Raw genomic sequence first — 26,465 nt, forward strand, 5'->3', positions numbered from 1 at the left:
ACTTCAAACGAGTAGTTCTCATGTGTTCCGTTTACTTATAGGTTTTGCCAATTTCATATTAAAGATGCCAAAGTGAGCTGTTTCCTTTGGACACAGGTGTGATTTTATTTTTGCTCTGTCTGCCTGTCTGTCTGGCAATGAAAGAAAATTCAAAATCATTCCAAACAGCAAACTTACTGTTTTTAAAGATGTCATAAAGGACACAAACAACAGGCATGAAAACGCAATGTGACATGTTAAATGAAGTTGGTGTAGATAACACTGCAGCAACAGTGGTAAACTTCCAGAATTATTTTTTCTACAACCTATAAAGTCTTTATTTAATTCAAATTGAATTATATACTTGAACACTGTAGAACACAAGTCGTCTGTTTGACACTTTCAAAAACCTTCCATTTTGTAGGACTTGGACAACAGTTACACCATTTTGCATCGTTTTGTCCAATCAAACTTGTCGCTCGCAGAAACTTCTCGAGAATGTACCATGAACTCCATGTTTGTTTGTTTTTGTATGCATAGTCGAGGCTTTTGGAAGAGTTTCAGCTTATAGGCGAGTGTTGCATACCTCTTGGCCATCCTATTAGCCATTAGAAGACGTCACGTAGATCGAATGTTCAAATTGGCACAACTGCAACAATTTCATTCACTAATCTCATAGAATGCTTGAAACAGATTACAAGAAATATTCCCATGAAGAAACTCCATTTTGAAGATGTAAGGGTGTCACTGAAACGTAATAAGACATGGTGGGACTGCATTGTGAAGCTGTTAAAACAAAACGAACAAGAGCGAGAATTGCTTTGCAATACATGTCTCCTACCGGTGACAATGAATGTTCATTCATTTGGGTAGTGTATAATGGTGCAGTTGGTGCCCATAATAATATAAATAATAAAAAATAACCCAATGCACATAGATGAAGCAAAAACATGCGTACGGCGTGTGTGCATATATCACACATCGTGGTTATATTATACATTGGATCATTCCATTTACACTGGGCCATGGACGAACATCCAGGCCTAAAGCCTGCCGATCTGTGCTGCTTCATGCAATAGTGGTGCATGATTTGATTGGGGTGGAGTCAAGCCAGCTGTCCAGCCAATGGGTGTAAAGCAGAGGGGTGGAGTCAGGGGAATTGAACTCTGATTCATGTATAATATGTGATAATTTCTAAGTTTAAAAAGGGCATAACTGAAAAATTGATGAAACGCCCTGAAACTCGAACTAGTTCTGTAACATCATAACAAAGCCATGCACCAAGTTTCAGTTGAATATGTTAAAGGGTATTGGGAAACAACCACGGGTGGGATGGATAGACAGACAGGTGGACAGACCTACCGTACCCTCCGGTGAAACCGGTGGGGGACTAATAATGGCCTTGGAAGTGACACCCAAAATGAAAACCGATATCATGTTCTCAGAGATCTTTCCTCCTTTTAACACCCACTGGATGGGAAAGGAAATAATAAAGGAGAAAGATAATGATGCTTGTGTACAGATGAGGTGGGAAACAATGTTCCAGAGTATGAGATACAAGCTAGGGGTTAGCGTTGCGGAGTGTGACATGTTTTGTTGTCGTATATATTTGTAAAATGTGCATTCACATTAAAAAAAAAAATATATATTAATTTTCAGTGTTTTCCTGTTTGAAACTTTGTTGGGTGAAACATTGACATTCCATGGAATAAGGAATTTGTAATTACTGCAGTAAATCACATGAATATTTCAGTTGGTGCCTCTAGTTATTCATTAAGTTTGTGTCCCGTGTCTTTTGTCTTCGGTGTGAACAACGGTGTTCATTAATCGAATGGACTGTCTACTGTTCATTAATCAAATCACCATATGCATGGACCATCCATTGTGTTAGCAACAGCTGTAGATGTGAGTCCGGATAGGTATTGATGACCTCATCTCGTGTGAGGACACCATGGAGTAAATGCCATCCTCAAGATGCAATGTACTGGTAAATCGCCAATGCTCGGCATGACCAGATCTGGCGATGTTCCACTGCAGTGGAAACAACACTGTCCGGCTTTACTCTTTGGCAGAGGAGCAGCGCACCTGATCATCCAACTCTTGGAACACACTCACGGGAATTGCACATCTTACGGTGATGTTGGAAAAGACAAGAAGAACCACAACCATGAAACGATGTTGGTTGCGTGATTGGCTCATCTTGGAAAGCTGACATGAGATGATGAGGTAGCATTTTCATAATGAGAGCATGCATAACCACGGGAAACAGAGAGGACTTAGAGATCGACGAAGAAGGAAGGCAAGGACTGCACGGAACAACCAAAGCCGAGGAAGATAGCTGCAGCCACCACCCAAAAGATGTGACCGAGTGCCATTGGGACGAGGTCTGAATGAGATTGAACATCACGAGCGGCATAACCACCATGCCTGAGGTTGTGCCAGTTATGACGATCGTGACCTGTAACACCCACCGTTTCCACACGTCATGCGGGATGAGTTGTAAACAACTTTTCATATCGTGGCTCTTGCAGTTTAACGTCCAATTCAGACGGATTGGTGAACACGTTGATCCATCACCTTGCAATGCGAAACACTAGGTAGGCAGTTGATAAGACGAGTCGAGATCGAATGCAAGCCAGACGGCTTATCGACGAGTGTGCCTACCGATGTCGAAGCTATGTCGTGCCAAGCCCTCTTTGCAAACACATGACGAAGAGATTTCTGAACTGGAATCCATCGTTCGTTTCGTCATTTTATAGTGGTTGCGGCTTTATGGTGATTCCATCACAACAAATGGGGCATTTGGGACCGTCGAGGCTGTACTGCACCCTTGCCTGACATTGCCAATTGCGCAGACGTCTGCGATCGTGCCACATATATCATATATGATATATGTCACGCATAATAATAATAATAATAATAATAATAATAATAATCTAACATGATTAAATGATGCATGGCATATGTAACATCATAAACAAGTGAAGACCACAAGGGAAAACCAGAGATGGCACTTTTTATTAATTTCAGGGTTATTGCACCTGCCAATAGTTGGCAACATAAGGTTTCCTCTCACAATATTACTTTAACAAATAACCAGGGTGTCACATAATTTATATGGTATAAAGTTTAGCCGTGCAATGAAAAAACAAGTGTTGTCAAAGCTGAACAAGTAGAAACCCAGAGTTGTCAGTACTTTACTCCTGATTATTTCTGATTACTCCTGATCCCTTTCATTCATGTTAACTGTTCCACCATAATATTCAGAGTTGAGAAACTAAAAAATGAAAGGTTGTAAAACTTTCACAGCATAATCGCTGAGCACTACAATAGCCTATTTGGTTATATCATGGGCTCCGTAGTTGGTGCATATCATGGTTCAAGCCTGGTCAAACCTTTATTGCGACTTTTATGGGACCCACGCCGTGGCTTAATGGTTATCTCGTCTGAGTACCCATCCTCATTCGATGTACCCACCCGCCCAATCAACCTGCTTAGGTATATGAGGGAGTCACATGAGGTGACTTCAGCTATCGCGGGGGTGGTTTATCCTTGGTTTCCTCCCGGTTTTCCATCATATTAAGTAGTACGGAGTAAGAAATGGAGAATCCGTCGTCATATAAGCGAAATACCCTTGAGTATGGCATTGAACACCAATCAAACAAAAAAACAATGACCGTTTAATGTTGAAAAAAATAATCTGTGATCACCAAAGTCATGCAATGTATGCCAATAACCAACAAGCATGAATTTGCTACACATCCTGGGTTAAAATTGCATGGCAATTATTAAACAAGGGAATAACCAGTGATGTCAGTTTGCAACATTGATTCGTTCTTTGCTCTTAAATTAAATAACACAGAAACTTGGCAAATGCTACATGCTTAATTGGATCGGCCAATGATCACTCTTCCTTTTACTGGAAAATAAATCTATATGACAGTTATTAAACAGTCCACCAAAGTCTTGAAACTTTGTTTTTCAGTTTCTTCAAAATTGACTTATCCTGACATCTCTGGTTTTCCCCTTGTGGTCTTCAAGTGGTCTTCATGTGTACAGAATAAGTAAATGGGTATAAGAATCCATCTATTTATTCCTTCTTCAATCATTTCTGACTTGTCAGCCCAAGCACTGGCTCGAATTGCCCACTTCCTAACACAAGGCACCAATGCGATCAAGGTGTGTAACATTTACCTGAAATTTCACACGAAGACGTTTATAAGTTATTTCATTAAAACATGTGCATTAGCAAGTTGTTAAACTTCCTATGTCAGGATGGCACTGACACTCGATATGTTTAAACAACGCAAAACCTCAAAAATACACACACACGCACACACACGATTATGGGAGTATACGTGGAAATACCTACTTTGCAAGTTACCAAAAACATTCTGAAAGTTTAACTCGGTGTTTGCGCAACTTCAAACCGGAGGAGAGTTTGGCCCCTAAAAATGATTTGAGTTATCCCGTTTCCATTTGACACATGTTATTGGAGGGTGTATTAAGAAATCCAGGTGTAAATACATCTCCGTTTGAGTATGAAAGTCCGTGGTTGCAAGAAGTGGTTTCAAGCGGTAGAAAGGTGCGAACTACACTACAGCTCCCCACAGGCATGTCCGAGTCCAATCAATGCAGACGAGTGTTAGCAAATTGAAGAATTCCTCGAGCGGGACCTGTGCAGAACTCGCACGTGGCAGAGGCAGCAAGAGCTCGCGCGCACTCCCCGTGTTGACGTCGATTGGCATCGACGTTGAGCAAGCGCAGGTGCTTGAGGCGGAGCGCGCGTGGCGCTACAGCACCACGGGCCGGCTCGGGTCGCGATGCAGACCGTTAGGGACGATGGCCTCCGCAACGACGGGTGTCAGCGAGAGTTTCGGGCCGGCTCACGTGGAAAGGACTCGCTGTGCTCCCGTGTTCACCACGGCGAGCTATAAACGGCGTACTTGCCACGAGATGCGTTACAAGGCGTCCCATTAGTGTCAATCACTCCCCTCCTTCCCCCACTTGAGCTGGTCCCAACCGGCAGCTGTGTCGGTCCCACTAAGCCGCTGAACACCAAACTCAAGCCGCTCTGGCGCTTACACTCTAAGCTTCTGTTAAACACACTTCTCGCAGCTGTCCGTCGGATTTTGGCATCTTGTATGTCGAGAGTGAGCTCCTGGGGCTGCTCGTTCTTGCTATGTTATCAGACTCGATGAGAAGATGCTCTTGCGGGCCATATCGCACATTGGTCGCCCCGTTTTCACTTGGCACACGTGCCGATGAGATCAAAACAGATTTCGTTTTTTCCAAGTTTTGAAAGATGGATCGAACATTCCATCATCCTTCTTCCTCCTCCTCCTCCTCCTCCTCCTCCTCCTCCTCCTCCTCCTCCTCCTCCTCCTCCACCTCCTACCTGGACATTTGTTTTTCAAAGATGCAGCAATCAATGGATGCACACGTTTTTTTGAGGGAATTGCTCCTCAGGGTGTTGATGACCAAAAACCCCTTGAATGCACGTGCTGAAAATCAAGATGGTGGAAAGGTGGACCAGGGAATGACGAGATAGAATTGTTGGTCTCAGAGAGCAATGCAGGTGAAAGGTTGTGCAGTAAGGAGACACTTACTTGGAAAGGTTGTGAAAATCGAGGTCCAAGTCCGACATATCAATGACTGAGCTCGTAGGCCTATCTGTTGTTGTTCCTACTGCCTATCGTGGTTGGGATTTAAAAAATGAATGCCGATGTTGGCCAACATCTGTTCCTCATTGAATCATAATGTTTCATGGCTACACACTCACTGTTACAACTCAACACATGGCCTTCCATTGCCCCTTGGCGAGATGTAATACGTGATGGAAGCCGTGTGAGTGTTCTTATAGGTCGTCCACGACAACGACCCCAACAATATACACCCACAAGTGAGTCGCACAACTTGCACCCAGCCGCTCGACCTCCCAGCCACCCGGGAAGAGGAAAAATAAAACATTGGTTGCGCCAAACTCGACCCTTCCAGAGCACAGCCTTTGATTTAACCTGCTAGCTTTTCATCCGAAGCCCGAAGCCAGCACGTCACGCCATGGGGGCAACGGGGACAAGCTGTGCCATAAAGGGTGCCTGCTTGGCAGGGCCTGTGAGAACTGCCTCGAGCACGTCGGCTGCTGCCGGTTTCAAGTACCGAGTCACCATATCTCGGCTCCTGGAAGCATCACATCTCACGGCCCAGCAAGGCACCGCCACATGCACTGGGGAGGGGGATGGGATCCGGGATATGTGATGGGAGTGGGGGAGAGGGTGAGGGTGGGGACTGGGGGCGGCGTGGGGAATCCAACCATTAGGGTGAGGGGGTACAACCTCCCTCGGCAGTTTTCCCCACTTTCCCTGGCACTGGTATTAAAGAACCGCAGTTGCCACGTCTACGCCTTATGTGGATCTCACCGGATCGCTTTGGGGGAAAACTGAAATAAACAAAATAAATAACTATTCCACTTTGTAGTCCAGCCTTGGAAAAAGACTCTCATTTGGATCATCGATTTACACACCACAAACGTACACGCACACCTTCATGCACACGTACACACACGTGCACACACACGTACACACACACGTACACACACAGACACCCACGTTGGATATGAATGTACCTGGGTCGGTGTATCGTGCCCCTCCGTGCATTCGTGCTCACGTTTATCCTATGAGACCCACTTACGTGTCGAGTGTAATTATGCTCCGTGTATATCAAGTTAACACCCCACTGACTCGTCCACTTGGATGGCCATTGATACCGCATCGACGAGGAACTGGATATCCGGCTCTGTCTGAGAACACTCATTTTTTGCTTTACCACACTCCACTGCACATACAACACTACACTACACTATACTACACTCCACATACTACACAACACTATACTACATTATACTACACTACACCACACTATACTCCATTCCACATATTATACGACACTACACATACTATACTCCACTCCACTCCACATACTATACTCCACTACACCACACTCTACTACACTACATTATACTACACTACACCACACTATACTCCACATACTACACGACACTACACTATACATTATATTACACTACACCACACTACACTCCACATACTACACTATACTACATTATACTACACTACACCACACTATACTCCACTCCACATACTATACTACACTCCACATACTACACTCCACATACTACACAACACTATACTACACTACACCACACTATACTCCACTCCACATATTATACGACACTACACATACTATACTCCACTCCACTCCACATACTATACTCCACTACACCACACTATACTACACTACATTATACTACACTACACCACACTATACTCCACATACTACACAACACTATACTACACTACACCACACTATACTCCACTCCACATATTATACGACACTACACATACTATACTCCACTCCACTCCACATACTATACTCCACTACACCACACTATACTACACTACATTATACTACACTACACCACACTATACTCCACATACTACACGACACTACACTATACATTATATTACACTACACCACACTACACTCCACTACATTATACGACACTACACCACACTATCCTCCACTCCACATACAATACTCCACTCCACATACTATACTACACTACACATACTATATTACACTCCACATACTATATTACACTCCACATACTAGACTACACTACACCACACGATACTCCACATACTATACTATACTTATACTACACTACACTCCACATACAACACTACACTACACTATACTACAATAGACCACACTATACTCCACATACAACACGACACTACACTACACTATACCACACTCCACATACTATACTCCACTCCACATACTACACAACACTACACTATACTACATTATACTACACTACACCACACTATACTCCACTCCACATACAACACTCCACATACTACACTACACCACACTATACTCCACTCCACATACTACACTATACTACACTCCACATACGATACTATACTACGCTCCACATACTATACTCCACTCCACATACTACTCTCCACTCCACATACTATACTGTTGCGAATTCGCGCCCGCCGGTGTGCGAACGGCCACGTAACTCGAATCACGGCACGTTGCCCACCGGACGGACAATTCAGTCGTGACCCTCTCGGAACAACGCTGCGAGCTAGTCACGGGTGGGGGTTTAACCTCACCACGATCGTGCCAATTGCCCACCCGCGTAGGATAGGGTTCCTCGCCAAATTCGATCTACCTAAGTACCTGCGCTCATGGTCGACCGGGCGATCGTACCACGCCACAGGCCGACTCCGGACACGAACCGCTTAAGCGGTCCGTTCCGTGCTGCAGTGATAACCGAGTGGTGTTATCGTCGGCCTTGACGGTTCCGATTAATTACCGGGATGTTGCACCCACTACGAACCCCTTACGTGAAGCAGGATGGAGAGTTAAACAAAGGAAAGGACGCAGCGAAACGGGGAACAAGTTCACACAAGCACGTTTATTTCACACACAGACCAGCACGGAAGGCACGTATTTACAGTCACAATAGAAAAATGCACATATAAAGCAAAAGCAAGAGTTACAACCGACTACGCGTACACACGGAAACACTTAAAACAATTCTACTTGTCGGACAGGCGCCACCCACAGTCATTTACACAAACCCAAAGACAAGAAAAGAAAGGAAGTCGCGACTTCCCTTTTGTGGCTGGTGAGTCCCTCTCCCACGACCGTCAGCGTGGTCGCGCCTGGGCCCGACCTCCCTTGCGGTCTGCGAGCTTTCTCCGGCATGGTGCCGAGATACACTACACATACACTACTACCGAGCTCGTGCCGCGCGTAGCTCGCGTCGTCCGCCCGAGAGCTCGGACGGGGTTTTGGGGAAACGGACGGGGTTTCCGGCGCTATCTCCGCGTGGAAGCGGAGTCTCGGCAACACACCGACAGAAGACCAGACCAGACCACCAGCCAAGACAAACGACAAGACCAGCTCCAGGACGAAGAGGAAGAGGATGAGGAAGAGGACGAGGAAGAGGACGAGGAAGAAGAGGAAGCGTGCCCCGCCCGTGTCCGACTTTTATAGCGCGGGGCTCCGCCCTTCACTCCGCCCCGTTTTCGGCTCCACCCTCCTTCGAGAGGGTTCTCGAAAAAGAGGCATTCCCTCACCCCGACCGCCTCACGCTGTCCATCCACCAATTTGCGGCGAGCTGCCCCTCCCCCTTCCATCACACCAAGCGCGGGGAAGAATGGCGAGAAAAACCCACCAGCATCCTTGTTGGTTTTTGTTCGTTTGAAATCAAAGATAGGGAAAGAAAAAGGACTAACTGGAGGATCGCAGCCCGAATGGATCACATAAATTCCCTCTATACAACGGGTTTGGGCTAACGACACATGTACCTATCGAGATATCTCACCTGAGGGCCCTTTATGGTGTAATGCGAATTTCCACAGCCGTAACAATACTATACTCCACTCCACATACAACATTACACTACACTACACTCCACATACTATACTCCACTCCACATACAACACTACACTACACTATATTACACTCCACATACAACACTACACTACACAATACTACACTACACTACACTACACAATACTACATTATACCAAACTACACCACACTATACTTCACTCCACATACAACACTACAATACACTACACTACACTATACTACACTCCACATACTACACTACACTCCACATACGATACTCCACGCCACATACAACATTACACCACACGACACTATACTACACTCCACATACTATACTCCATTCCACATACAACATTACACTACACTACACTATACTCCACATACAATACTCCACTACACTATACTACATTATACTACACAACACTATACTACACTCGACAAACGATACTCCACATACAACACTACACTACACTATACTACAATCCACATACTATACTCCACTCCACATACAACACTACACTACACAACACTCGACATATGATACTCCACATACAACACTACACTACACTATACTACACTACACATACAACACACTACACTACACTATACTACATTACACTACATTATACCACACTACACCACACTATACTTCACAACACTACACTACACTATACTACACCACACTATACTGCACTCCACATACTATACTCTATTCCACATACAACATTACACTAAACTACACTATACTACACTCCACATACAACATTACACTACACTACACTATACTACACTCCACTACACTACACTATACTACACTCCACATACTATACTCCACTCCACATACAACACTACACTACACTATACTACACTCCACTCCACATACTACACTATACTACACTCCACATACTATACTCCACATACAACATTACACTACACTACACGATACTACACTCCACATATTATACTCCACTCCACATACAACACTACACTACACTGTAGTGGACTCCACATACTATATTCCCCTCCACGTACTACACCATACTACATTATACTACACGACACGACACTCCACATACTTTACACTACACCACACTATACTTCACTCCACATTCAACACTACACTACACAATACCATACTACACATACTACACTATACTACATTATACTACACTACACTATACTACATTATACGACACTACACTATATTACACTCCACATACTACATTATACTACACTACACTATGCTACACTCCACATACTATACTATACCACACGATACTCCACTCCACATGCTATACTATACTACATCACACTATACTATACTCCACATACAACATTACACGACACCACACTATACTCCACTCCAATTACAACACTACACCACACTATACTCCACTCCACATACAACACTACACTACACTACACTACACTATACTACACTCCACATACTATACTCCACTCCACACCACACTATACTACACTGCACATACTATACTCCACTCCACATACTAGACTGCACTACACTATACTATACTACATTATACTATACTACATTATACGACACGACACTATACTACATTACACTATACTACATTATACTACACTACATTACACTATACTACATTATACTACACTACATTATACTACATTACACGATACTACATTATACTACACTACACTATACTACACTCCACATACTATACTCCACTCCAAATACAACACTACACTATACTATACTACACTCCACATACTATACTGCACTCCACATACTATACTGCACTATAGAACACTCCACATACTATACTCCACTCCACATACAACATTACACTACACCACACTATACTCCACTTCACATACAACACAACACTACACTACACTATACCACACTCCACATACTATGCTCCATTCCACATACAACACTACACTATACTACACTCCACATACTATACTCCACTCCACAATACTACATTATACTACACTACACATATGACACTATACTGCATTATACTACACTACACATACTACACATGCAACACTATACAACACTACACATACTATACCTCACTCCACATACTACACGATACCACACTATACTCCACTACATAATACGACACTCAACATACTACACTATACTACATTCCACATACTACACTATACTCCACTACACTCCACATACTACACTACATTATACTACACTACACCACACTATACTCCACACTCCACAAAGTACACTATACAACACTCCACAAACTACACTATACTACACTAACCTCCACTCCACATACTACACTATACTACACAACACTCCACATAGTCTCCTAGACTACACATACTACACAACACTCCACACACTATACTACACTAATCTCCACTCCACATGCTACACTATACTACACAACACTCCACATACTATACTACACTACACAACACTCCACATACTATACTACACTACATAACACTCCACAAACTATACTACACAACACTAACTATACTACACAACACTCCACGTACTATACTACACTACACATACAACACTATACTGCACTCCATATACCACACTATGCAACACTACACAACACGATACTATACTACACTCCACATACTATACTACACTACACATACGACACTACACATACCACACTATACAACACTATACTACATTATACTACACTCCACATACCACACTATACAACACTTCACATACCACACTATACAACACTACACATACCAAACTATACTATACAACACTACACATACCACACGATACAACACTACTATACTACACTACACTGCACAACATTGTACGACACTCCACATACTACACTCTACTACATTATACTTCACTCCACATACTACACTATAACTCCACTACACTAACATACTACACTACACATACTACACTATACTACACTACACATACTCCACTATACCATACTATACTCCAATACACTCCACAAACTACACTATACTACACTATACTACATATACACCATAGAACATTACACTACACCGTACAACACCATACTACATAATACCACACTGAGATGTACCATATACTCTTTACATAGCGTGGATGCTGTTGAAACAGGTTCTTGACAAGGGTTATACTGGGTGGTTTAATTGTCATTACCAATCAGCCAATCAAGGCAGGGATTTGGAATTTGCTGAGGATGCCTGCGATAGCTCTCCCATGCTTCACGAAGCACACCATGGGATCTTTAACATCCACCAAATATTACCAGCAGACGGGTTGCCAAGTATAACGTCCATCCTAAGGAAGGTACACACATTGATGAATCACCCTGCCTGCAAAACACTGGGATGACAGTTTCTACCTGGGTCAGGATTCGAACCCAGGCTACACAGCTTAGAGGCGAGTGTATGTACCTCTAGGAGTCCAGGCCATCCTGTCAGCCCCCATACTATACACTATATTCTATACAGTATACTACATGTTATACTATTCGATACCGCACAACGGAATATCCTACTATTCCTTTGCAATATTGATCACTGGCTTTGACACCAAAACAAATTTTTATTACGGACCCTATAGGCATCAAAAAGGTACATACATCGAACAAACAGGTTCAAATGGAACTCGTCGCCACCATTAGAGTATTTAAAGTGCATCATATGTGGCAATAAATGCGAATCGTCGCTCCCAGCTTGCCGGCTCAATGACAGAAGACACCATTTGCATTTTTGCCATTCTCATCCCACTCCGTCTAGGATCCCGTGCGGGTACGGGCAAGTTGCTAGTCCAATATAACATACTATATTACACTACAGTTATACAGTATACTATACCATAGATATATTCCACTGTTAACGCTGACATTGGGTTCACTTAACTTTTACAGCATGTAGTGATGTCATTAACCTAACCGACGTTGGACCGGTTTTCATAAACATACGGCACTCACACCGACATTAACCGAACGTAAGAAATCCTTGTATTACGACCATGTACAAAGTTATACAGTACCCTCACAGGACACGGTGAAAGCCTCATTGGAAGCATTGCCACTTGGCTGGTGGATGCACGGATATCCAGGGTAACAATTGGATCGACATGATCATTTCTGAAGATGCGGAGAGTCCTTGTGCAATGATAACAGTCACTTGGGGAGTCAACAAGCAGATACATTCTCGAATGTAAGGATCTGCAGCTGTGATGACTCCCCAGTGAGTAATTGTGTTTTGTGCTGGAATGGAGGACTACATAGACTGGTCTGAGGGGATGTGTGTACGAGGGTGGGGTTGGGGGCTGATAAAGCAAAAACAAGAACAAAAAAAAAACACTATTATCAATTATTAATATCTTACTGTACTTCGTGATATGATACTGATGTTCAGAGAAACCCAATGATTCATGTTTGTCAGCACAAGGCACTTGCTCATTGTTTGTTTGCGGATGTCGCAAACGATGCGAGTTCTTCACGAGACCAGCAATACGTATACAACTGTCACTGTCAAGGTGATATGGATGACCAGGTGTTTGACCAAAGGTTGAGTGTTCTAGCTGGGCCTATTTTATAAACTCTCTTGATCCAAACTGATGAGCAACCAAATAGGTTTTTCATAAAATGTAACAACTTGGGACACCCAAATCAAGATCAAGTCATTTTGACCTGAGTAAACCATTAAGAAGACTGATGTTTAAAGCTGAAGCAAAAATGAAACAGGGAGCACACCACAAATAAAATGGCATCATTTTCTTGTTTGAGGTCGTACAGGATCGTGTGACGACTACTTGCATTCAGAGTAGTCATGTGACTTGCTGAATCACACCAGGTGGGTTGACTCAGCAAGTCATCTTCCGAGGTCGGTAAAATGAGTACCAGCTTACCGCATCAGTGGCACATCTGTGCCCCCAGAAAGTGTTGCAGCCAAGCAGCCACAGGCTGCATATGAATAAATAAAAAGTTCATCTTTCAATGTGACATGGAAGGGCTGAGGTGTAAGCCAAGTTCCACCCCCCTGCTCATCAAGGGACCGCTCGATCTGCTGGAACGACGTTATTTTTACCCCACGCACACAAAGCGAAAAGCGGGGTTAAGCAATTGGTTCATGTCCGTCCGCCACGTCTGTCTGTTTTATCAGTTTATCACCGATCTACAACTTGTTTAAATGGAATGTTACATTTTGAGCAAGAATCAGAAAATTTAATGGGAAGACAAGTTTGCTGTTTTACAGTACTTTGGCTCTGAATTCGTCCCGAACGTGCATGCTCGGATGAGTGAGGTAATATTTTTACTCTGTCTGCCTGTCTGGCAGTCAAACAAAATTGAAAGTCATTCGAAACAGAAAATTACTGTTTTTAAGGATGTCATAAAGGACACAAACAACAAGCACGAAGAACTGATGTAACTTTTAGATAGGGTTATGTAATAAACACTGGGGAAAATGGCGGTAAAACACGGAATAAAATTATTTATACGCCTTTAAACCTTTATTCAAATTGAATTATATACTTGAACACTGTATAACACAAATCGCCTTTATAATATTTCCAAGAACCTTCATAGTACTTCCCAGAACCACGCCCTCTCATGCTATATATCAATATGTATAATAAGAGGTTGTGGCATGTGAGAGAGTCGGGGTGAAGAAGATGGCGATTGACGCTGCGTTCGATGGTGATCATTAAAACCGCCATCTCAAAATGTGACTCAACGTGTCACTTTTGACTCAATGTAACTAAAATGTGACTGTGACTTATTTCAGTGTGTAACGGTGATGTATATAAGATTGCTTCAGTTGCACTGAACTGTGAGATTTTGTTAAACGATGTTTAAAATCATTATTATTTTATTAACTCGCCTGTTAGGGTTAGAACACGATTGGCACATGTCCAGACATACGGAATTGGCTTCATCAGACCATGCAATTGGTTCGAGTAAATAAATGCACGGTTTCATTGATTTGCTTGAGGAACATTTCACAGAACTGCAACCAGTGATCTGGTTCATCTTGAATCAAAGTGTTTATTAAACTTAGGATGTATGGGTTAAAGTTCACACATTAAAATTCGCAACACTGATCTTTAGCTGATATGCAAGGGGTAAATTTGCAGCGTGTCACACAGCAGAAGGATCTGGGGGTGGTAATAGATATGGGAGGTAAGCAGTCAGCACAGTGCCACGCAGTAATAGGTAAAGCAAATGGGGTTTTCGGTTGTATGCGGAGGGGGATCATTTATAAATCAAAAGAGGTAGTGTTAACATTGTATAGGAATTTAGTGAGGGCCACATCTAGAATATTGTGTGCAGTTTTGGTCATCACAACTCAGGAAGGACATAGACGTCAGAGAGAGGGTTCAGCGCAGGGCTACGAGATTGATTCCGGGCCTAGCTAGACTCAGCTTTGAGAAGCGGCTGAAGGAGACAGGGCTTTAGACACGAGAATGGAAGCGGTTACAAAGAGATATGATAGAGATGTTTAAAATAATGAAAGGTATCGATAAAACAAGTGCAGATGAATTATTCAACAGAGTAGACAGTGATTGGACCAGGGGCCATAGCTTGAGAGTAAAGAAGAGGAGAGTTAATATGGTAGCAAGGTTAGGGGACTTTCACTCAGAGAGTAGTTAATGCATGGAATGGTCTCCCTGGAAAGGTAGTGGTAGCAGAAAAAGTAGATAAGTTTAAATTAGAATTAGATAGGTACCTGGAAGTTATGGAGATAGAGGGGTATAGGGATGTTGACATGACTTTTAGTTAGCTTGAGCATTGATGGGTCATTGTGTGCATGTCTACAGTGTTGTTGGTGGGGGTGTCGTCAAGGGGTGTTGTGTGTTTTTTATCCAAGCCCATGCCCCCTACCAGGGGGGGGGGAATACAAAAACCACAAAAAAAAAACACTTTGCATTTTCTTATTTTGATCTTGCGTTGATAATTTGATGTGATGTTGATGTGGCACAGGCATGATGGGCTGAATGGCCTCCACATGCATCTAATTTCCTTGTGATTCTTTGTGTAATATCTCATTGCAAGAAGCATGGTGGCTTGATGTTTTTTGGACTGTTGCAAAAACTCTGCACAATTAATGCTTTGTTCTCTTCAGTTGTCACTGTGACTGGTCTTTCACTACGTGGTGCATCCAAGACAGATCTAGTAGCTTCCATTTCGCCTCGCAAACTGTAAATTGCCAGGTGCTTCGGTGGAGGAATCTGATACTCTTGCTGCCATGCTGAACATACTTCATCCGCATTTTCCGTTTTCCAATAATTTTTCATCACAAATAGTCTCTCATCTTTACTCATGTTTCTTGCCATATTTATGGATATCTAAATCTTGCAGAGCAAAAAAAAAAAATAATAATATCAAAACATTTCTGCAAGAGTAAATCTATTTAACTAAACACAACTGCATATAGTTAAAAAGAGATGAGGCTAAAATTATTATACAACTGTATAGTAACTTTTGTCTTACCGCCCTACACACACACACACACACACACACACACACACACACACACACACACACACACACACACACACACACACACACACACACACACACACACACACACACACACACACACACACACACACACACACACACACACGCAGTGTCATCTGTCACACGAGCACGTTGTCTTTGCACTGATAATCACCAGTTAGGAGGAGGAGAGGAGATTGGGACCATACTCTGTGCAGAGCGTTGGTGCTGCTTAAGCAGTCTCATTGGCTATTGGGCACACTCCTGGACAGGTCGCCACTCTGACGCAGTATACCAGCAAGCTGGCACTCATTTTGCCGGCCTCAGAAGGATGACAGGCAGAATCAACCCCACCTGGTATTAATTCAACAGCCAAGGGGGATTTAAACTCAGGATCCTGGGATCCCAAGCCCACCACCCTAACCATTAATCCAACACCAAGCATAGAATGATGCCCTGATGAGCCCATATTAAAAGCGAAATCTGGATCAGCAGCTCTGCTTTCATTGATTTGTGACATTAAAGACATAAATCTGTCTTCAAACACCTGAGTGCCACAAGAACACCATGCTTGTTTGGAGTTAATGTGTCGGTGTCATTTATGTGCATGATGGCAGTGTCATGTGACCTCTTGGGTTAGTGTGCTCCAATAGTGTGTACATGTGTGTATATATACATATATATATATATATATATATATATATATGTATGTATATAGATAGATATATGGATATATATATATATATATATATATATATATATATATATATATATATATATATATATATATATATATATATATATATATATATATATATATATATATATATATATATATATATATATATATATATATATATATATATATATATATATATCTATATATATATATATATATATATATATATATATATATATATATATATATATATATATATATATATATATATCTATATATATCTATATATATATATATATATATCTATATATATATATATATATATATATATATATCTATATATATATATATATATATATATATATATATATATATATATATATATATATATATCTATATACATACATATACACACACACACACACACACATGAGATGCACCTGCTGACTGTTATGGTGAGCACCGCCACGGATTATGTCCCACACGGTAAAACCGCATAATCTGCAAAGAACAACCATCCAACTGCCACCCAGACAATTATTCCTGCTAATGCAAGCTATTGAACTAGAAGGCACTTGATGTGATCGGCAGGAAAATTGAAACATGTAGAGTGTGAGAGCACTTCACCTATCCCCATTGGACAAAGTCTTACACCAAAGCATCACCTCCAACACAGAGACCTCGGCCGGCGACTGTCAAACAGACAAAGATTACATGGTCAGAATCAGCTAAACATGAAACGGAGCCAAATCTGATGGTGGAACAAAGAAAGGGGCGTGCCAAAATATTAATATCTATCTCTATCTATCTATCTCTATCTATCTATCTCTATCTATCTATCTATCTCTATCTATCTATCTATCTCTATCTATCTATCTCTATCTATCTATCTATCTCTATCTATCTATCTCTCTCTATCTATCTATCTATCTATCTATCTATCTATCTATCTATCTATCTATCTCTCTCTCTCTCTCTCTCTCTCTCTCTCTCTCTCTCTCTCTCTCTCTCTCTCACTCTCTCTCACTCTGTATCTCTTTCTCTCTCTCTCTCTCTCTCTCACCTATAGTCATGTGAATAATTTTGATGCAATTCATATGAGAAGCATTGACTGGAAAATAACTTATTAACCATAAACGATCGGATTTAAGGGAACTGTGTAGCAATTACAGGGTCAAGCTTAGCTCGCGGTGATGTGCCACAACAAAGCATAAGTGAGCTATGTAACAAAGTCAATGGTGATACGATGTCTGTAACTGTCACAGTACATTTAGTGTCTCTGCTTATGTGGTCTTTCATATCACGAAGGGGTGATCGGTAAGTATGTGGCCCGGCACATTGGTGATCCATGGTTATAAGGTTTCATTGGTTGGGTTGTTATCAGTTATCAGTTATGTTATCAGTGGCACTCTCTTTTCCAGAAGATATTTGTAAGTAAAGTTACATTCATGAAATCTACACCAGTCACACTAGTCTATCCCATCGGTGTTGTACAAAATGCTTAATGCCAGACGGTATAAATGTTTTGGCCAGGTACACAGCCGTTTCAGTGTACATATTGTCATCACTCCTTAAGTGGTGAAAGGTTTGTAAATTTCTTGAGTGACATATGTGGATGGGGTGTGGTGAGGGAACTGAGCATGTGAGGCCGTTGAAGATTATCCATCGTAACTACCGTCTGATGAAGCGACCCCTTTTTTTTTTTTTTTAGAACTTCCCAGGTGCTTATTCTTTTGCTTGCCAGGTGTTTTCTCTTTTGCTTGCCAGTTGTTTACCTCCCAGGTGTTCACCAGAGGTGCACTTGTATGCACGAGTTCTACGATACAATATAACATGTTAATTAATTTTAATGATTGCTCAAATCCCACGATTCAACATGAGAAATGTTTACAGGATTCACAACATTCACTTACAAGAATTTGCAACGTTTGTCAGCGATTGGCATCTACCATGCTATCTTAACAGCTTAAACCAACCAACTGGAGTGAAAAACACATCAACAAACTGAAGCAGACACACATCGTGGCTCATTTTCACATCTTCCACCACCACAAACTAAGCTAAACAATTATTGTTCACCAGCAGCTGACACACCACCCTTGGAAATACCCAGAATGCTTTGGAGTATCTTTGACATCATTACACATGGTTGCCTGATGGTGCCAGGACCAATGCACAGAACTTTCATAGATCGATCCATCCTTCTTTTATGATTTTCTGTTACAATAAAACGTGTCCTCAAGGATCTGATACACAAGAAGTGCACTTACCTTTGAGTTGCTCAATCTGGGTTCGATTCCCAACTCAACGAAAAACTGTCCAATTGGTATTTAGAAGGGTGGGCTGTGCATCACTGCACTCTCTTCTCTCTTTGTATATATGTATATATGTATATATGTATATATGTATATATGTATATATGTATATATGTATATATATATATATATATATATATATATATATATATATATATATATATTTACGAGACAACCCGTGAACCCATTGTGACAGCGGTTGATGGAAAAAATTATTTCAAGAAAAAAAAAAGATAGCTCCAGCGAACTATACCGCTGAGGTTGTTTGCATTGATTAAATTCTCCAGAAGAGTACTTGACTGAATCGGGAATTGATTTTTTAATAACTTTTTTCGTTGACCAATTTGAACGAAACTTGATACTGCACACCGCAGGAGAATGGTAAGAAAGGTGGCCCTAAAATTTTTGTGCTATCGTATACCGCTTCAGCTGTATTTCGGGAACATACATACACATATACATACATACAAATATATATATATATATATATATATATATATATATATATATATATACACACATATATATACACACATACAAGATGAGAGTTTTCATAATATATATATATATATATATATATATATATATATATATATATATATATATATATATATATATATATATATATATATATCGATATCTATCTCTATAACAATATTTATCTCAATATCTATGTCGATATCAAAATCTATCTCTATGTCTGTATCTATCTCAATACATATCTTTTTTATATATATATATATATATATATATATATATATATATATATATATATATACATATACATATATATCCATATCTATGTCTATATCTATCTCTATATCAATCTCTATATCAATCTCTATCTCTGTGTCTATCTCGATATCGATACCTATCTCCATCTCAATGTCGATATATATCTCGATATCTAACTCTGTATCTATGTCTATCTCTATATTTATCTCTATATCTATGTCTGTATCTATCGATCTTCCCTTCCCTGGGTGTCTCGTCTGCCAACACAAGTAAATGGATGTTAAAGATCCCACAATGTTTTTCTTGGAGTATTTTCATGAGTTATCGTCGATACCCTGAAACAAATTACAAGTTCACGTCCATGGTACTGCTGCAGAGTCTGTAACTGTTCTGGAGGATGATGTGCGTTGACACATCACGTGCAGTCGAATGTCAGACCTGGCCAGCCGGTTTGGGAAAGACTTATATTAAAACATTTTCCTGTTGACACCAAAAGGAGATTGGGGCCATAAACGTAGTTGTTGTAGTAGTAGTAGTAGTAGTAGTAGTAGTAGTAGTAGTAGTAGTAGTAGTAGTAGTAGTAGTAGTAGTAGTAGTAGTAGTAGTCATACTTGTATAATAACACGCGGATGTTAACCTTGAATGAACGTCACATTGCAAACTAGAATGTTACCTGCACCAGGCCAAACATACTACGTTTTGTATCCACTGATAGGTGGATCGGGATCGAGATCTGAACGTAATCGAATCGGGTTGCTCTTGTCACTCACGTAACCAACTCATCCACCAAGTTTTTTTTTTTGTTTTGTTAACTCAAAGCCCACAACTTTTTGAGATATCGTGCACACACACACAAACAAACGGGGGTGCAAACACACCCTCCGTGTACCTTCGGTAGCGCAAATAACGATTATATCCATCCACACAATCGCCGTCGATCTTGCTCTTCTGCTTGTACGTACACTTCAGGGGACACGCAATTATTGATCAATCCATGCAAGCTTTGGTAAGTCAAAAACAGAAAGAAAAAAAATCACAATTAAGTGTATTTATTTATTAAATTAATTTTTTATTTATTATTTATTTATGTATTTTTAAATTATTTATAAATTTTTATTTTAGTGTAATTCAACAATTATTTATTTAATTGAACTTTAAATCGTTAGGATATTCCATGGAAATCCACCGTAGATAAATAATGGCTGCACAGCATCACATGTCCAAGGCTTGGTCGCTCCGTCACGATAGAGCGCAGAGATCATCTTTACGGGACAAAGTGTCACCGCGACTCGCTAAGCATCCATATAATCAATTCCTGCACAAAATATTTATTTACAAAGTGTGATGATGCACTGTCCATGCCGAATGGTCTACCTGTTTAACGTGCCCGATGTTGTGGTTAACGATGCTTGAACTTTATTGGTCTATTACCAGCAGAAGGATGTTTACGTACACGTATCGTACGTATGTATATGTGCATGTACGTACGAGGAGGTCTTCCAGACTCTATAGAGAGCGTCAGTGCTGCCGAAGCAGTATCTTGGTACAGGTTGTGCTGGGTGGTTTGCCATTGCCTTCCCAGTAGTAGTTTGAAACACACTCATCTCGAAGCTCTAATGGTGGCTCTTCCATTCTCTGTCACTCGCTTGTCCATTAATGTCAATCAGTCCATGTACGGACTGTACCGCTGGTGGTGTGAGTGCCCTGGGGTGCAGCGATGATCCACAGCTGAGAACTACAAGGAGGGAATTTGACGTCCTGGGATTTGCTCCACATGTGCACAGCACGGTCCAGCGATGATGTCCTGCTTGTGGAGGTGGTGCACGAGAAGGTGACAAGCGGTTTCAGTTAAAAAGCACTCTGGAAGACCGTGTCATCCACGTATGAGTGAGAAGTTTCATGATGAACTGTCCAGTTCCATTGGAAAAGTCATGGAAACAATTCCCCACGAACATCTGCTTTTCTTTACAGTGTGTTCAAGTGTAACTTACATTGAGCACTCGTAAATCAAACACCAATGCTGCGGGGTTACGTAAGGTACTGTGGGGGTATTGGAGTTACACACTGAACTGTGGGGTTATGTAATAGGGCACTATGGGGTATATATAGGATGCTGTGGGGTTATGTAGGATGACATTACATAGGGTGCTGTGGAGTTAAGTATGGTGCATTCGGATTACATAGACCACTATGGGGTTACCTTCGGCGCTGTGGGGTTACATAGGGTGCTGTGGGATTATGTATAGGGCACTATGGGGTTATATAGGACGCGATGGGGTTATGTATTGCAATGTGGGTTAACGTAGGAAGGACCCTGCGGGGTTACAAAGGGTGATGTGTGGTTAAATTGTTTTATATTGCATCTATACATCATGTAATTATATTGTTCAAAGATTATTTAAGAACGACAATTGTTCAATTCAAAATATGGATGATTATATATATATATATATATATATATATATATATATATATATATATATATATATATATATATATATATATATATATATATATATATATATATATATATATATATATATATATTGCTCCATATTGTTGATTTCTCATTGCTGGTGATCTCACTAATATGACGAATGCCTTGGATTAATTTTTTTAACGTGTCGTTAAGTCTTAATGACGACACGCAAAGGAGATTTATGAAAATAATGGAGGTAAGGAGACTGGAGTAATGGGAGGGGGCAAAGGGGGCATGCGTGAGACGAGGAGGGGGGAAGTTGGTTCATAGTTCTGCTGTTTAGATGCACATTTACATCGAGAATTTGCGCCTCTTCCCCCTCGCACAAGACCACCGGCAAAGATTTGAAAAAAACACCCGTATACATTAATTAAGGTCATACTGATCCTATGTCGCAAGTCTGGATGTAATCGGTCCAGAACTGTAGGAGGAGGAGGAGCGTGACAAACAAACAAATACACACCTGTCCGTGAATTATGGCAGGGACAGTAAGGTTACATCATGGAGGCTTACGGAACAGCAAGAACACAGAGCACACAATGACGTTCATGGGAGCAACAAAAGCTGACACAAAAAGTAGAATCTGAATTCCAAAAGATCGTGACCTGTGTCCTTGGGCGGTGTTAAGTAAAATCAGGACGTACAATAATTACCTTTAAAAGAGTGAAAAAAAAAAGAATTTTGTAGCCATTTTACCTTATGTCCCGCAGAGCCGATGATTTAATGATATTTTAATTATTTCATTATTTAATGATCTTTCCGAAAAAAAAATTCCGATTTCGCTTTACATTTCGACGTGATTATTTAGGCCATGAGTTCCGATTGTCAAATATGGAATCAGATTTCGAATATCAGCTTTTAATAATCCTATACGATGTATTATTCAAACTTACCAGGAGCCAATCACATTGCACCTGGTCTCACACAGCCAATCAGCATAAAGCATGAGCAGATGAACGGACACCCATCTCTGTCTCTCTCTCTCTCACACACACACACACACACACACACACACACACACACACACACACACACACACACACACACACACACACACACACACACACACACACACACACACACACACACACACACACACACACACACACACACACACTGTACATTATTATTATATTATTTATATTGACATTGGATATACAGTAATATCCCGATTTATGTCATTTCACAAATAAGTCGTCACTTCATTAATAAATAAACCTGATTTACATCACCTCCACCTACATTTATGCCTGGTGTTGGCTTAATGGGTAGGGTGGTGGGCTTGGGATCCGAGGATCCTGAGTTCAAATCTCACTCAGCTGTTGAATTAATACCAGGTGGGGTTGACTCAGCCTGTCATCCTTTTGAGGTTGGAAAAATGAGTGCCAGCATGCTGGTACACTGTGTCGGAGTGGCAGCCTGTCCAGGGTTGTGCCCAATAGCCAAGGAGAATGTTAAAGCAGCACCAACGCGTAAGACAGAGTATGGTTCCGATGGATGGATGGATGGAACCCACATTTACGACACTGATAGCATCCATCCTTTTTCGTATCCTTCATCTCAGCCTTCACATCCACCTACCCTATACACAAACTACTTTGTGTCACACATAAAGAAATGTACTGTGCACTTAGTCCTCAATTTACACATTATATTTACGTTTTTTCGACTTAACGCCTTGGACAAAGTACTGAACAATTTATTATTAACAGCTTGTAATTTTCGAGTTAATGATTTTTTTTTTGATGGAGAAAAATATTTAAATTTTGTGCCAGCATGCAAAGGGAAGGTAAATATGAGCGTAAATTCAGAAGTCTCTGATACTGTGGAGTGGCTAAGAGGCAGCGTAAAGCATTACCTGAGAAGTGAAATCAGATGTTATATGTTGAATGGATGCTCGTAAACATGCAGGTGATGTTGCTGGGTTATTAAGGTTTTCTCCAACTATGGTGCATACCATCTATAACCAGAGTTGGTGTCAAAACCACCCAATGCTCGCCTGTTTATACATTTATCGTTCTTAAAAGACTAGTCTAATAATATTTTTTATAAAGCATTGCAGTGAAGTCTGATCCAAATAATTTTAAAGCAATATATGTATTTGTATATTGTAATCAGTAAAAAATAGTGTGGTAGATAAAAACATTACAAAGGAAATAACTTGCACCAAAAACTTTAACATTTTCACGCTCACGCTGACGCTGACGCTCACGCCGGGGGTATCGCTATAGCTCTCTGTTCTTCGAACAGGCGAGCTAAAAATGCAAACGTTCATTGCAAGTGGTGGCTGATTCAACCACTTCTGGAAGAGGTACCGAAGATCCAAAAAACTCAAACTCTAATTATAATTTAAATATATCTGGTAATTCTTTTTTTATATGTGTATTTGAATATACGGTAACTGTCATTAACCAAAAAGGTAATATAGGGAGCTAGAACGGCACTCGGTAGAGTGCATTACCTCTGCCAGGCTGAACACTTTTTACATTTTGTATCCACTGATTGGTCTGATCTGCATCCAGACCAAAACCAAAATCGAATCGGGTTATTCTTTTCACCTACCCAACTCATCCACCGAGTTTTGTTGTAATCTGTCCACAACTTTTTGAAATATCATGCTCACAAACAGACAAACTTTTAGACAAACAAACAAACAGAGGTGAAAACATCACTTCCATCTAAGTTCGGTGTGCGGAGGTAAAAAGTAAAATATAATATGAGAAATGGCGACGTTAGGAACGTATCCCATCTTCTTCCATTAATTATTTTGATAAAAATTACTTTGATTGAAGTCGTTTCGATATTCGTCGCATCTTCCAGAAACACATCCCCGACATATACCAGGGTCTAACAATATTATCTTATTTAATAATATGAGAAGCACCCGCTCCCTACGGGAGCCATCAAGGAGGTCATGTTATTATATTTATGCCTATTTTACTCCATGTGGTCCCAGGATTACACACCCAAAATATGGTTGAGATCGCTTCAGCCGTTTTTGCGGTACCTGGGAACAGACAGACGGACAGACGGTGAATTACAGTAAGAAGATGCATATTCTGTTTGTATGTATGTATGTATATATATATATATGTTTGTATGTTTGTGTACATGAATCTATATTTATATGTATGTGTGTATGTATGTGTGTTTGTGTATATGTACGTGTGTATGTATGTATGTTTGTATGTATGTATGTTTGTGTGTTTGTATATATGTTTGTGTGTTTGTATGCTTGTATATATGTTTGTGTGTTTGTATGTTTGTGTATGGATGTATGTTTGTATGTTTGTATGTTTCAATGTATATTTGTATTTTTGTATGTTTGTGTGTTTGAATGTATATTTGTATGTGTGTATGTATATTTGTATCCTGTATAT

At 40.7% G+C, this 26,465-nt stretch overlaps 1 protein-coding gene and 1 pseudogene across 1 annotated transcript; both read left to right on the forward strand.

The window, feature by feature from the left end:
• The first annotated feature begins 6,598 nt into the window (after positions 1-6,598).
• Positions 6,599-9,446, forward strand: LOC147016603 (uncharacterized). The gene is made up of 3 exons (XM_085847945.1): positions 6,599-6,608; positions 6,784-8,045; positions 9,441-9,446. Exons 1-3 carry the CDS (start codon positions 6,599-6,601, stop codon positions 9,444-9,446), a joined length of 1,278 nt encoding a protein of 425 aa, XP_085704071.1.
• A 9-nt stretch (positions 9,447-9,455) lies between these two features.
• The window catches only part of LOC147016604 (uncharacterized), a 53,235-nt pseudogene continuing 36,225 nt past the window's right edge, over positions 9,456-26,465 (forward strand).

The sequence above is a fragment of the Eptatretus burgeri genome, chromosome 11 (genome assembly GCF_056783735.1).
Source record: "Eptatretus burgeri isolate ZD-2024b chromosome 11, Ebu_testis_v1, whole genome shotgun sequence".
Taxonomy (NCBI): domain Eukaryota; kingdom Metazoa; phylum Chordata; class Myxini; order Myxiniformes; family Myxinidae; genus Eptatretus; species Eptatretus burgeri.